This window comes from Chelonia mydas, chromosome 2 (assembly GCF_015237465.2).
Source record: "Chelonia mydas isolate rCheMyd1 chromosome 2, rCheMyd1.pri.v2, whole genome shotgun sequence".
Taxonomy (NCBI): domain Eukaryota; kingdom Metazoa; phylum Chordata; order Testudines; family Cheloniidae; genus Chelonia; species Chelonia mydas.
The window spans coordinates 253,573,235-253,587,124 of record NC_057850.1 but is presented as its reverse complement, the minus strand read 5'-3'; the positions used below and the strand labels follow the sequence as shown (position 1 = coordinate 253,587,124).

At 46.9% G+C, this 13,890-nt stretch overlaps 1 protein-coding gene across 1 annotated transcript; it reads left to right on the top strand.

Annotated features, from left to right (window-relative positions):
- Positions 1–13,327, top strand: KLHL40 (kelch like family member 40). Its single transcript, XM_007055551.4, has 6 exons — positions 1–1,461; positions 2,851–3,011; positions 5,593–5,700; positions 8,123–8,308; positions 9,421–9,567; positions 11,346–13,327. Exons 1-6 carry the CDS (start codon positions 316–318, stop codon positions 11,455–11,457), a joined length of 1,860 nt encoding a protein of 619 aa, XP_007055613.2. The 5' UTR covers positions 1–315; the 3' UTR covers positions 11,458–13,327.
- Positions 13,328–13,890: the final 563 nt, after the last annotated feature.

The window sequence follows — 13,890 nt, the reverse complement described above, 5'->3', positions numbered from 1 at the left end:
TTCCTGATGGGTCCAGGCTGCACGTACAGCTGTTCCTCCAGCCCCCTCCCTTCCCGGTTGTCCAATGTGTCCTATGAGAGGGTGATCGGCTTACACATGCTCCAATATGGGGGCCTTAAGCTTTGTGAGGCTGCGGTTATATATAAAGCCCCTCGCTGAGGCTGCAGCCAGTTGTATTAGCAGCAAGTGCTTCACATTCTTAGGGCTCCAGCTGTCAGGAAGCAAGGGAGAGCTGCACTGCTTCGGGGAAGTCTCTCAGCTGGGAGATAGGGGGGGAAAAAAAGGAGAAGAGCAAACAAGCCATTACTTTCAAGCATGACACTGCCTATAGATCAAGCAGAAGAGCTGCGTCTCTACCAGCAGACACTCCTCCAGGATGGGCTCAAAGACATGCTGGACCACAACAAGTTCCTGGATTGTGTCTTGAAAGTCAAGGGGAAGGAATTCCCCTGCCACCGGCTGGTGCTGGCAGCCTGCAGCCCCTATTTCCGGGCAATGTTCCTTTCAGACATGGAGGAGAGTAAGAAGAGGGAGATCGACCTGGAGGACGTGGACCCCGAAGTCATGCGCAAGATCCTCCATTACATCTACACCTCCGAGCTGGAGCTCACCGAGCAGAACGTGCAGGACATTTTCTCCGTGGCCAACATGTTCCAGATCCCCTCCATCTTCACAGTCTGTGTCTCCTTCCTGCAGAAGCGTCTCTGCCTCAGCAACTGCTTGGCGATCTTCAGGCTAGGCTTGATGCTGGATTGTGCCCGCCTGGCAGTGGCCGCCCGGGATTTCATCTGCGACCGCTTTGCCCTGGTCTCCCGGGATGAGGAGTTCTACAAGCTCTCCCCTGATGAGCTCATTGCTGTCATATCCACTGACTCCCTTAACACTGAGAAGGAGGAGGCGGTCTTTGAGACGGTGATGAAGTGGGTGGAAGCCAAGGACCGCGAGAGCCGGATCCAGGCCTTGCCGGTGGTCTTCGAGAGCATCCGTTTCCGCCTCCTGCCCCAGGACTACATCAGGGACCACGTGGAGAAGCACCCCATTGTGAAGTCCATCCCGGAGCTGCTCAAGAAACTCCAGGTGGTGAAGGACGCCAACGAAGGCAAATTCATGGTGGTGAAAAAGAAGAAGGTGAAGAAAAGCAGTGAGACGACAGCTGGGGACAACGCTGTCAATGGAGAAGTGGCCGAGGGAGATGATAATGAGGAGGATGTCCTCCCAGGGATCTTAAATGACACAATGCGCTTTGGGATGTTCCTCCAGGACCTCATTTTCATGGTGAGCAGTGCTGGGGCGGTGGCCTATGATCCCAGCGCTAACGAGTGCTATTTTGCCTCCATCTCGGCTCAGATCCCAAAGAATCATGTCAGTCTGGTAACCAAAGAGAACCAGATCTTCATAGCAGGGGGACTGTACTACAATGAGGACAACAAAGAGGACCCCATGAGCTCCTACTTCTTACAGGTACCGGCTTCATTACTCTTTTGCTTCTATGGTCCACTAGAAGGATCGCTGATTTTTAGGTTCTGCATAGCACAAAGCCAATGCAACTCACTGTCATGTGTGTTAGTTGTATTTGGCTTGTGTGTCCCTTATAAAAATGCATGCCACAAGCATTTTATTGCTCTGTCAGACATTGTGGAGAGTGATTGAATACGGCTCGCTGTTACGCATTAAGTCAATGGCTTGTTACATAGTAATATGTAGGCCATGAAAATATTTAGATACTCACATGATGGTACTATAGAAAACTCTGAGACAGACAAATTAGAGAGAGAGAGAGAGAGAGAGTGTATGGAGATAGATAGATGTGTTGTAAAAAGTTTGGAATTTCCAAATAGGGCTAATGTGGTGACGACTGGGTGAGGATCTTTGGCCTGTGTTATGAGGCGGTTGGACTAGATGATCATAATGGTCTCTGCTGGCCTTGACATCTATCAGGGAGGTTTTTATTTCAAAGCTGGTTTGTCCCTCTCTAACAGCAACTTGTCTTGTGAGCTGGCACCAGGCTAAGCACTGTTTGATTTTGCAGCCCTGGTGAGCAGTGCTGGGGTGGGAAAAGCACGGAACCATCATTTTATTCTTACGTTACTCGGGGGAGTGGGCTGCATTACAGAAAATGCACAGTTAAGTCCCATTGCCAAAAACTATTCTGATGAAATCTCTTTTGAAGGCTGGGAGACAGAGCTAAAGCTGAGGTGGTTATGGTATCAGAGCTCCTCCTGGCACGATTGCTCAGTAACCGAAAAATTTGAGACCAGCTCAGCCCAAGGAGACTGAGCTGTATAGAAACGTGCAAAGTCATCGTCGAGTAGCCTTCCGTGAAAAGAGAAGAGGCCATTTCTACAGGGCACTTGGGTCCTGTTTATCACCTTACGTGTAGGAGCCCCCATCATGGAGCAGGACCCCACTGTGCAAGGCACTGTATGAGCCCGCAACAAAAAGACAGTCCCTGCCTAAAGACCTTGCAGGCTAAGTATAAGACAAGAACCAGCAGGTGGATACAACTGGAGCACATGGAAACAAGCAAGGAAAGGATCCGCAGAGAATCTCCACCCTGGGGCTGCTTAGCAGGAGGCTGCAGAACTGGGCGTGCCCTTTGGTACCTGAAGGAATGGGCTCAGTGCTTTGTCACTGCACACTTGGTCCCTGATATTTTATTTTAATTTAACAAATTGACAGAGTAAGCAAATCCATTTATACGTCAGAGAGGGACTGGTGCATAGAATCATAGAATATCAGGGTTGGAAGAGACCTCAGGAGGTCATCTAGTCCAACCCCCTGCTCAAAGCAAGACCAACACCAACTAAATCAGTGCATACTGTACCCTCATGGCTATTCGTTTCCTTGCAGTATGATCACCTGGACTCTGACTGGCTGGGCATGCCCCCTCTGCCTTCCCCCCGCTGTCTCTTTGGCCTGGGAGATGCAGAAAACTCCATTTTCGTGGTAGGAGGGAAAGAACTGAAAGAAGGAGAACAGACCTTGGACTCCGTCATGTGCTACGACCGATTGTAAGTGCCTGAGAAGCGAAGCAGCTAGGCTGGGGTGTGAGAATGAATCGATCTGTACAGGGACCTAAAAATTGACGTAACATCTAGAGACAGTCTCTGAATGCTAGATCCAGTCACCCAGCAAGTGGAATTGTCCCAAATCCAAATCCCTCCCTTGCGGCTCTGATCCATCTCCGGTACCATCTGTTGGGTTTATTGCAATTGAAACCGCCAAGGGAAAGGGGATTGAGGCCGCTAAGGGGCAGCCAATCAACACTAATTTTATCAAGGGCCAGACTGTGCCTTTGGCTATATTCACACAGGAACTGCCCGGAGATCTCAGAAGGCAGGATATGGCCCTTAATGTTTTGGGCGCCGGGGCAGTCTCATGGGTGTGTAACAGCCCTAAGAGGGCAGCCATCGGCAAACATGCCCCTGGTAGATGGTCACGGGCAACAAAACTGGACTCTGGTCACAACCGCTGTTTAGAATGATGCCAATAAAGGGATTCAGAATCTCTCAAACCCAGACCTCTCAAGGGTCCAGATCCTTCAAGGTTTTGTGGAGGATACTCAGAGGATCAGGCTCATGGAGAATTTGTTGGCCTCTATTTACAACCAAATTTGAAATGACCCTTTTCCTGGAGGATTGCAGCCCCTGACCCCAATACACCCCATAGGGTGCTATCCTTTGCCACCCAGCTGTTGAACATCATATGCTCAGAAGCATGAACATCAATTGCCCTTGCCATCTCAATCCCAGCGAGCGTAGCTGTGGACAAGAATAAGCGATGCAAGTGACTGCTTAGGCCTGATCTGGCACCAAAAGGACCAGCCTGATTTCCCTCCCCTCTGGCAATGAGACCAGAAAGGGAGAGCGCACCCTACCAAATTCTCCTTCGTCTATGGGAGCAGAGAAAGTGGTGTCATACCAGTCATTTCCCTGTAAAGCTAGTTGCCTCATTAATATCATGCAGCAGGGAATTCCCAGGGTTAATAATACATTGTGGAAAGTATTTCCCTTTCTCTGTTTCGAGGTATTTGCATTCCAGTTAGGTTGAGAGCCATGATGCACAGTTTGAAAAATTGATGATTACAATGGTCCCTTTGGGCTTGATCATCTATGAATCTGTGAATCATAACATACCCATTCCCAATACCTAGCTTTAATCTACTCTGCAGAAAGCCACATGTCCCATGCACTGTAAATTCTTCTCATTGGAAAAAAGCATCAAACTGTCTTTTCCCACTAATCTGGAATTACAGGAGCTGCCCGGCTTCCCCACAGTGGTTAAGACTAATCTTAGCATATGCTTTGTATACTGAACTATGAACTGCCTGAAGTATTAAATCTCACTGAAAGGCAAACAGAAATGCCAAACAATCTCCCTGTCGGCCTGCAATAAGCTGGAATAGCTAGTGAGCTGGAGTCTTTTACTCAGTTTATATTTAGACATGTCTGGGCTGTTTTCTTTAGGCATGTCTGTTTCATAGGCAGAGATTTCAAACCAATTCCCATTCCTATCAAGCATGTTGTTTATCTGTGCCCTAAAACTCTCTTGGGGGCGGGGGCTCTCTTTGCTAAGTGGCCTGAAGTGCATGTAGCTGAAAAAGATTATAACCAGGGAGAGCTTTCAGACCGTCTTCTATGCAACTGGGTTTCAAAGTGACCAGCACAATAATCATACACGGCCCCATTTTATTGACAGCTGAAATTTCAGCAAACAGTCTTATCTAATGATGGATGGATTATTCCTGCTTGAATTAGGGGGTTAGACTTGGTAGATCTAAGGCCAATTCAATCCAGAACTTTTCGGTTTCTATGGAAGTGCCTTTCTCTGGTCTTCAGTCTGTAGAAAGAGAAATTTGTCCTTGTGTGTGAGGGATTGTTTGTACAGCATGGGGGAGTGGTGTGTGCAGTGTTTGTACAGAATGGTCGAGTGGCTACAGAACAAGATGGAGTCAAGAGATCTCCATTCTAGTCAGGGCTCTGACTGTGACCTGCTTTGGGAACGCAGGCGAGATACTTAGGTCCAGATTTTCAGATGCGGGCTTGAATTTTAGGTGCCTCCATATGTGGGTGCCCAACGTTAGAGAACGAGAGCCTGATTTTAAGAGGTGCCGAACACCCAAAACCCCAACTGAGTGTCACATGTAGGGCACCTGAAAACTGAGCTACCCCCAAATTAGCGGTAACTTCTGAAAATGTGACCCTTAACCTCTCTGTACATCAGCGCCTCCCCCTCTGTAAAGCAAGGATAATGCAGGACTAGCTACCTTACAGAGGTATCAATCAATGAATGTTTGCAAAGTGTTTGAGATCCTGGGATAGAAGGTGCTGTATAAACATGAAGCCAAATACAACAAGCTAAGCTGCCGAGAGGATGCTACAGAAAAGAATGCGTATTATAGCAAGTATCCCGTATGGCGTTTCTTTTTCTTAGTGGTTGACTCTGACTTTTGTTAATGAGTTTTTAGACTCCATGCACTTTGGGCAGGAACTGCATCCATCTACCTATGGGGTTGGAAAGCCCCTCGTGTCTTCTGGATGCTACCCCCATCTAAACAATATAATACCCTTGCTTTTCATAATCCTGATACAGGTCATTTAAATGGGGCGAGTCAGATCCGCTCCCCTACGCAGTCTATGGCCATGCTGTGGTATCAGACAAGGATCTAATCTATGTCATCGGAGGCAAAAGAAGTGACAAGTAAGTGAAAGAGCAAGGGATATAAAAGGAGTGGGAGGGACAAAACACCTCTGATGGCACGTGGGTTTGGCTGCTTTCATACCCTAGGTCATGACTACAAGAAGGAAGTTGTGGAAGGAGCTCTGTTGGGTACATAAGTAGCATTCTAGGGTACCAGAAGATTAAGGAGTGAAGGGGAACAGACGGATCAAATGGGACTGTGGGGGGGCCTAAGACATGGAACCCTTCACTTCCAGGCTTCTGGTCTGAGTCCAGCCTTGATTGTGTTGCTAAAGTTTCTCTCAGGGCCCTTGGACTGCCTGTCTAACTCCATTGAGATCAATGGGTGATCTGCACAAGGAAAAAGGACAATATAAGGCCACAATGGAGAAAGGATATCCTCCTCCTTCCCCATGTAAACAAGCATAACAAATAGCAGGAGAGGACAGAAGAGACATGAGAATCCCCTTAGCAGGGAAGCTGCCTGTCATCAAACCAAGGAGTCCAGCCTGGGAGAAGGCTGGTCTGGCACAGCAAGATCCAGCTGTCGCAGCCGCAGCGGTGGTAAACAACTTCACAAAACAGTCCCTCACGCCCAGTTGCCATTTATTATCTGCAGGGAACAAGGCCTCAGCATAACCTGCCACCTTAAATGAAAATTCCAGCCATTGTAAAACAGCAAAAATAAATATTGACAAAATAAGCCTGGCCTACCACAGCAAAGATAGGCCCTGCACCAAAGAGATTACAGTCTGGAAAGAGGGTATATACACAGCCATATACCTCCTAGACTGTAAGCTCTTTGGGGCAGGAACTCTTTTTATTAATTTCTGGTACAGTATCAAATTTCATCATCCGTACTTAACAAATAAGGCCTGCTGCTGGGTGCATGCATACAGATCCCTGATTTGCATATAGCTAGACAGACACATAGCTAGTAATGAGTGTACACTCTGACGGGTTTGGACCCTTTGGGGTGTCACCTGATGTGCTGGGATGCCACTAAGCCACCCTATTCTGCCAGCCTGGGTCCCCTTTACCTGGCCTTGCTGGGCTAGGCTTACATGCCTCTTCCAGCCAAGCACACAGGCAGGGCTACGCCCAGCTGTAGAGAGAGACAGAGATCCATTCTGGGATGATTCAGAGTGCTCGCCCCAGCACTCTGGTGCCCACTCCCTTTAAGGGGTACAAACCGAAAGGTTTTATGAAATTCGCCCCTTCCCTCAATGTGGAGGGAGATATGCACAACTTCTCCCCCCCACCCCCCAGTTAGAAATTACATAAACTGAATTATGAACAAGAAATAAGTTTAACTACAAAAGGTGAATTTTAAGTGAATAGAAGAGATAACAGACAGAACAAAGTAGATTACTGAGCAAATAAACCAAAGTATTCAAGCTAAGCTCAATATACTTAAGAAACAGGTTACAAAATGTAATTTCTTACCCTAAATGTTATTTTAGGCAGGTTGCAAAGTTTCTGTGTTTCAGAGTTCCAGTTACATTCCTTTTCAGACTGGTTCAGTCACCCCTGGCTCAGTCTGGACTCCCCCTTGTCTTCCCTTCAGGTGTCTTTTTCAGTCTTTCTTCTTGGGCAGACAGGTCTGGAGAGGAGGAGTCCCATTTGCCTTCCTCCCCCCGCTTAAATAGGATTTACAAAGGTGGGAATCTTTTGTTTCCCAAAGATGACCCTCCTTCCCTTCCAGTGGAAAGTTACAAGAAGTCCAAGGTAATGTTTAGTATCAGGTGACAAGACCACCTGACTCTGTAGAATCACAGCATCCACGAGTCAGTGGCAGTATGGAAGGTCCGCTGGAAGGCCAAGCCTTTTCACAATTCATTGTCCTCTCTGATGGGCCATCAGCCCTGTCTGGCTTTTCCATTGTTGTACCTGAAGTGTTAGCAGTGGGCATTACCCAAAGCAGCATAGCTGAAATACAGATACATAGTCAATATTCCTAACTTCAGATACAGAAATGATACAGGCATACAAACTGGATAATTGCATTCAGTAAATCATAACCTTTCCAATGATATCTTACAAGACCCATCTTGCATAAGGTACATCTCAGTTATGTCATATCCAGACCATCAGCATATTTTCATGAAGAATATGGAGTGAAATGTTACATACACAACCCCAGGGTGCTCATGGTCAATGGCGTGTACACAAGAAAGGTGCATGTCGTACAAAGGAAAGGCATCTATTGAACTGGGCTCAACAGTAAAATGCACCGACCCCAATTTCAAGTGTAGCAGCAGAGTCTGAAAGTTACAACCAGCTGCCGACTTAGATCGATACTCCAGAATTCCCATCCCTTGGCACAATGCAATAATTCCATCCTGTGTGTGAGGATGTAATAATGTAATAATTAATAATAATTATTATTATTATTCCATGTAATAATTCAGTGAGGCTGCTTTTCCCTCTTGCCCTTTCGCAGGAAGTGCCTGAACAAGATGTGCGTCTACAACCCGAAGAAGTTTGAGTGGAAGGAGCTGGCTCCCATGAAAACTGCCCGTTCTCTGTTTGGAGCAACCGTACACAATGGCAAGATCTATGTGGCAACGGGCGTGACCGACTCTGGCTTGACTGACTCGGTGGAAGCATATGACATTGCAGCTAACAAGTACGTACCACGGCTCATCCTCGGGATGAAAATGCTCTAGGGAGCAGTTGCAGGAATGTAGGAAACAACTTGCCCCCAATCAGCCAATGATTTGAAGCTGTCTTGGTTCCATCCATTCAGTTCCCTGTGCAATTGATGCACCTCTTCGTCTGGTGTTAGTTTTTGCCAATTGCCAGTGCTGGGCCGGGGGCATTTGTCTAGCGCCAGAGGCTTGGGGAGATATCAATAGCTTGAATGCCCAGAGAGCCTGGAGAGTGGGGTCACTCAACCAGGATGGAGGAGAAGGCCTGAGCCGTTGCATCCCCAGGCATTGGGATGGGGTCGCCTTCCTGTCCGGATATCAGGATATATTGCAATTTCCAGGGGCAACTCTCACTTCTCAGCCTGGCGAGGGTCTGAATGAAACTCAGCTGGGAGGGGAGATTTCTGACTCCTTCCTGCTCACTAACAGCTTGATCCCCACTGACTTCAATGGGCGTGAGATCAACCCCTGAGAGCGCTCCATGCACAGGCCGTATAGCTCTAGGAACTCAGAAGGGGAGGAATCCTCCCAAGGGCTGTAGTAGCCCTCACACTGACCACGCTGCCCCTCCATGGTTCTGTGTAGTCTTAGATCCACTCCACTGCCCTACCCCAAAAGCCCCTGGTGAGTTTGGTGCTCTGTAGTATGCAAGAAGGTGCAAACTCTCCCCTCTCCCCTCCTACACACACTCAGCAGAAGCCCACCAGTCACACTGTGTAAAGCATGACAGGCAGACACTCATGCTGCACTCCTTACTGGGGCATATAAGAACCTATACAGATCAGAATAGGACAGATTGTTTCTGGTGTATCCAGGGTCTTCTGCATCTACCAAGGGGAGTTGTGGGTGCTCAGCACTCCTGAAAATCAGGCTGTGGATGTCTGAAATAGGGCACCCAAAACTGGAGGCTGCTTTTGAAAAAACTGGACCTAGCAGCTGGTCTGAGGGCCACACAAGCCGGCAAGTCACACTACTGGGATTAGTGCTCCGAACTCACCAGATTCCAGGCCCACATCCATGCTGACGTAGCTGCACTGATAGAGGGTGCCCAGAACACCTTGCTAACAAGTCTAACCTTTCTGCCCGGCAGGTGGGAGCCCTTCACTGAATTCCCCCAGGAGCGCAGCTCTGTCAGCCTGGTGAGTCTGGCTGGCAGTCTGTATTTACTTGGTGGATTTGCCACAGTGGAGACGGAGTCAGGAGAACTGGTGCCAACCGAGCTCAATGACATCTGGAGGTAAGGGACGTAGCCATTGCGAGCAAAGAGCATGGCTGGGGGCTGAGTTCTTCTGGGGTTTTAACCAGTAATGGTTTAAAATCCATTAATCTCTTGCCTTTAAGCAATACTCACTTCTCCCCAGCGATTTTAAAAAGATTTAAAAAATGAAAGAGGGTACAGAAATGCGGGCCACAAAAACAATTCAGAGGCTGCCGAGGATGCCTGACGGTGAGAGATTTAAGGAGCTCAGTTGGTTTAGCTTATAGAAAAGACGACTGGGAAATGACAAGCACAGGGTATCACCTTCATGGGGAGAAAATACCAGGTCCTGAAGGGCTCTTTAATTGAGCAGAGAAAGACAGAATAAGGGCCAATGGCTGGAAGTTAAAGCCAGACAAATTCAAACTGGAAATAAGGCACCATTTTTGTTTTTGAACAGTGAGGGTGATTAACCACTGGAACAAACTAGCAAGGGAAGTGGTGGTTCTCCATCTCTTGATGTCTTCATATAAAGCCCAGGTGCGTTTCTGGAAGATACGCTTTAGCCAAACACAGGTTATTGGGCTCAAAACTGGGGTAACTGGGTGAAAGTATATGGCCTGTGTTATACAGGGGGTCAGACTAGTTGATCATAAAGGTCTCTTCTGACCTCAAAGTCTATGAAACTGGAAATTAAATCACCCTTTAACCAAGGCCTTGTCTGCACTAGAGAAATTTTGCACAAAGTTTCCCGCTATTGCTAACTCTGGGGTTGAGTCCCACTGGTATGTGCTTAATCTTGGTGCCAAAAGGCAACTCAGTGTTCTAAGTGCAATTCTGACCAAACCTGCTTTGAACCAAGATGAAATGCGAGTCCGCTTCCAAAGCAGGTTGATTGTCAAGACCTAACAAACTTGGGAGGAGAGGGATCTATAGGATGAGAGCCTCAGCTGTGTCAATTCCCTGAGCTCCACTGACTTCATTTGACTACGACTGACTACGAGCTGCTTTGGCATTTTATACCAGCTGAGGATCTGGCTCTGTCACTTCTCTGGCACGGGATCATAGCAAAGCTAGGTGCGTATTTACCAAGCGATGGGGGTTGTTTGAGTCTTGGGGGCCTCAGTCCAGTCCCCAGTGGAAAAATACCTACTTCCCCAAGACCGCTCTAACTGGCACCCTCGTCAGCAATCTCAGCAGAGAGACCACTGCCATTCAGTCCTTAGGAAGTGACCTATCCCTCCCCACTAAATGTGCCCCATCAGGGGCAGGGGGGCAGGTATACTGGCAGGGTATCATAAGGAAATTTGCTAGTTGATGCCTGTACTGTAGCAGTTCTGTGGAGTGGACTCAAGCCTCCAGAACTGTCAGTCTGGCATTTTTCATCAGCTCTAAGAGCCAAATTCAAAGTCTGTTGACTTCAATGGACTTTAGATAAGGCCTAAGTCGATATTCAAATGACAGATACTGACCAAACAAGTCCTTCCTACCAATCTTGGTAGCTGTCATGATATATGGAATCACAGTCCTTAAACAAGAGGCATGTATTAAAGAAAACAAACTACAGCTACTGACACAATCAAACAGGTTTCCACACTGCTTGAGTTCCACTTCTGTCTCTCTTGTTTACCAGACACCGCACTCTGTCTGGAACTCTACACACAGAGACATCTAGTGGCTGAACAACATACTACAAGTAAACACATCACTAGAGCAACACTGAATCTGACTATTTGTCATAGCCAAAGCTGGGATGGGGAACACAGTTGAGAATAGAGTTCTTTGCTGACCATAATATTTTGTCTCCCTCCCTTCAGGTATGACGAAGAAGGGAAGAAGTGGGAAGGTGTCCTCAGAGAGATCCAGTATGCCTCAGGCGCCACCTTCCTTCCCGTGCGCATGAATGTTTTACGGTTAACAAAGATGTAAATGATGTGATGATTTATGTCGTCCCTGGCTTTTTCTAAGTTCACATTTATTGATGTGAATGGGGTGGGGAGGGATTTTATTGGTTAAGCCAGAGAAACATTATATCTGTGATTTGTTGCCATTTTACTTCACCCAGCAGGGAAAGGGGAAGGGAAAGAATTAGAATGGACCCTTACAGGAGCTTAAAGGCTAAAGCACTGATTAGAACCCAGATCTGGAGAACGCAAGGAACTGTAGTGGCCTGAGCACTGGACTCATTCTGTCTCTCGGAACAGATTTGTTTCCCTCTTCCTGGTCAGGAAAGGAACAGTAACCACATTTTCCCTTCAGGGCAGAATCCTCTGTTTTCCAGGAATTCACATCCTCCCCTTCCCCATTTTCTCCCTCCATCCAACAAGGCCCTTCATCATCTCAACCACTCTTCTGACTGGGGAAGGCTGGAGGCCGATCCCAAAAGAATGGAGCAAGCCAGAATGGCACAAGGGTCCCCCTTGCAAGGGAATCTCAAACTCAGCTCCTCCCCACACCCGGTAGCCAGCCTTACCACACAGGGGTCAGTTGTCAGCAGCAAGGGAAGCAGGAGGTCTGTGCTGTAGGCATTTGGAGCTGGTCTGAAGCATGTAGCGTTAAGCCAAGTGAGAAGTCTTGGCTGTTTTTTTGAGTGGAACTCACCATAGAAAGAAAAGAGTAAGTGTTGGAGTGGGTAGGGGGATTTTGCATGCTGGAACAGCAAACAGCGCACGAGAAAGATAGGGCTAAAAGAAGTGAGCACTGAAGAACAGATGCAATCAGACCAGACCAGACCATGGTGATAGATGTCTCAGGACAGACACACACCATCAGACTGACCTCCACACCTGCCTTTTGAGTTTTATTTCCTGGGCCTCATTTAATCTTTGCATTCAGATGCTCAGTTTCTGCTTCCTTTGAGCAACTGTTACAGAGGCAGAAAGGGAAAAATGCCTTCTTGATGTCATCAGTTATTAGCTCTCCTTCCCACTAAGTAGAGGACCTTCATCTTTTTCTTCCTTCTAATGTAATTAAAGAACCTCTTCTTATTGTCTTTTATGTCCCTTGCTAGGTGTAACTCATTTTGTATCGTAGCTTTTCTGATTTTGTCCTTACCTGCTTGTGCTATTCTTTTGTACTCCTCCTTAGCAATTCATCCATGTTTCCACTTTTTGTAGGATTCCTTTTTGATGTTCTGGTCATTAAAGACCTCCTGATGGAGCCATATTGGCTTTTTACTATTCTTTCTATCTTTCCTTTGCACCAATGCGTAAAAAGTAAAGGTAAAGATCTATAACAAGTTGATATTTCTATTTGCTTAAGAGCAGTACTTTGATGCCTGCTCCAAGGAGGTGAGGGCTACAACGTGGGAGAAATCCTCTATATTTGTGGTAGCAGCTGCAGAAGCAGTTGACTTGTCCCTATAGTCCCGGTAGTTTTATTTCTGTTCAGTTTGATTAACTACCTGGAGTCTGCATCACCCTGTTCTTCACAATAATAGAACCAACAAGTCACAGACTGCAACACACACAGAACTTTGAAAGGCTTTGTTGCATCAAATTTCATTTTTCATGGGGTTGTTTTATATTTACGATGTCACGGAAATTTGTAATGTCCTTTCCTTATTTTCTCTTAAATCACAGTTTGCAAAATAGATCAGTAAAAATCAAGATCTCAGCAGCTTTTGAATCAGTGGAAGCATCCTACCAATGAAATGTGCATTTTTTAGGCGCCAATAACAATTTTTGGTAGAAACACAATTATACTTCTAGTAGACACAAATCTTTGTTGAAGTGAAAGTCTAAGGACTCCTATGTTACTTGACCAGTGTTGTATTTTACAATAAAAAATGTGAAAGACACACAGTGTGTTTATGAGTGTGTGTGTGTGCGTGTGACAGACAGAGATGAGAGATATAAGTAGGAGCATTGCCAGATCCAGGGACGTGATCATTCCCCTCTATTCGGCATTGGTGAGGCCTCATCTGGAGTACTGTGTCCAGTTTTGGGCCCCACACTACAAGAAGGATGTGGAAAAATTGGAAAGAGTCCAGCAGAGGGCAACAAAAATTATTAGGGGGCTGGAGCACATGACTTACGAGGAGAGGCTGAGGGAACTCGGATTATTTAGTCTGCAGAAGAGAAGAGGGGGGATTTGATAGCTGCATTCAACTACCTAAAGGGGGGTTCCAAAGAGAATGCATCTAGACTGCTCTCAGTGGTACCAGATAACAGAAGAAGCAGCAATGGTCTCAGGTTGCAGTGTGGGAGGTTTAGGTTGGATATTAGGAAAAACTTTTCACTAAGAGGGTGGTGAAGTACTGGAATGGGTTACCTAGGGAGGTGGTGGAATCTCCCTCCTTAGGTATTTTTAAGGTCAGGCTTGACAAAGCCCTGGCTGGGATGATTTCGCTGGGAATCGATC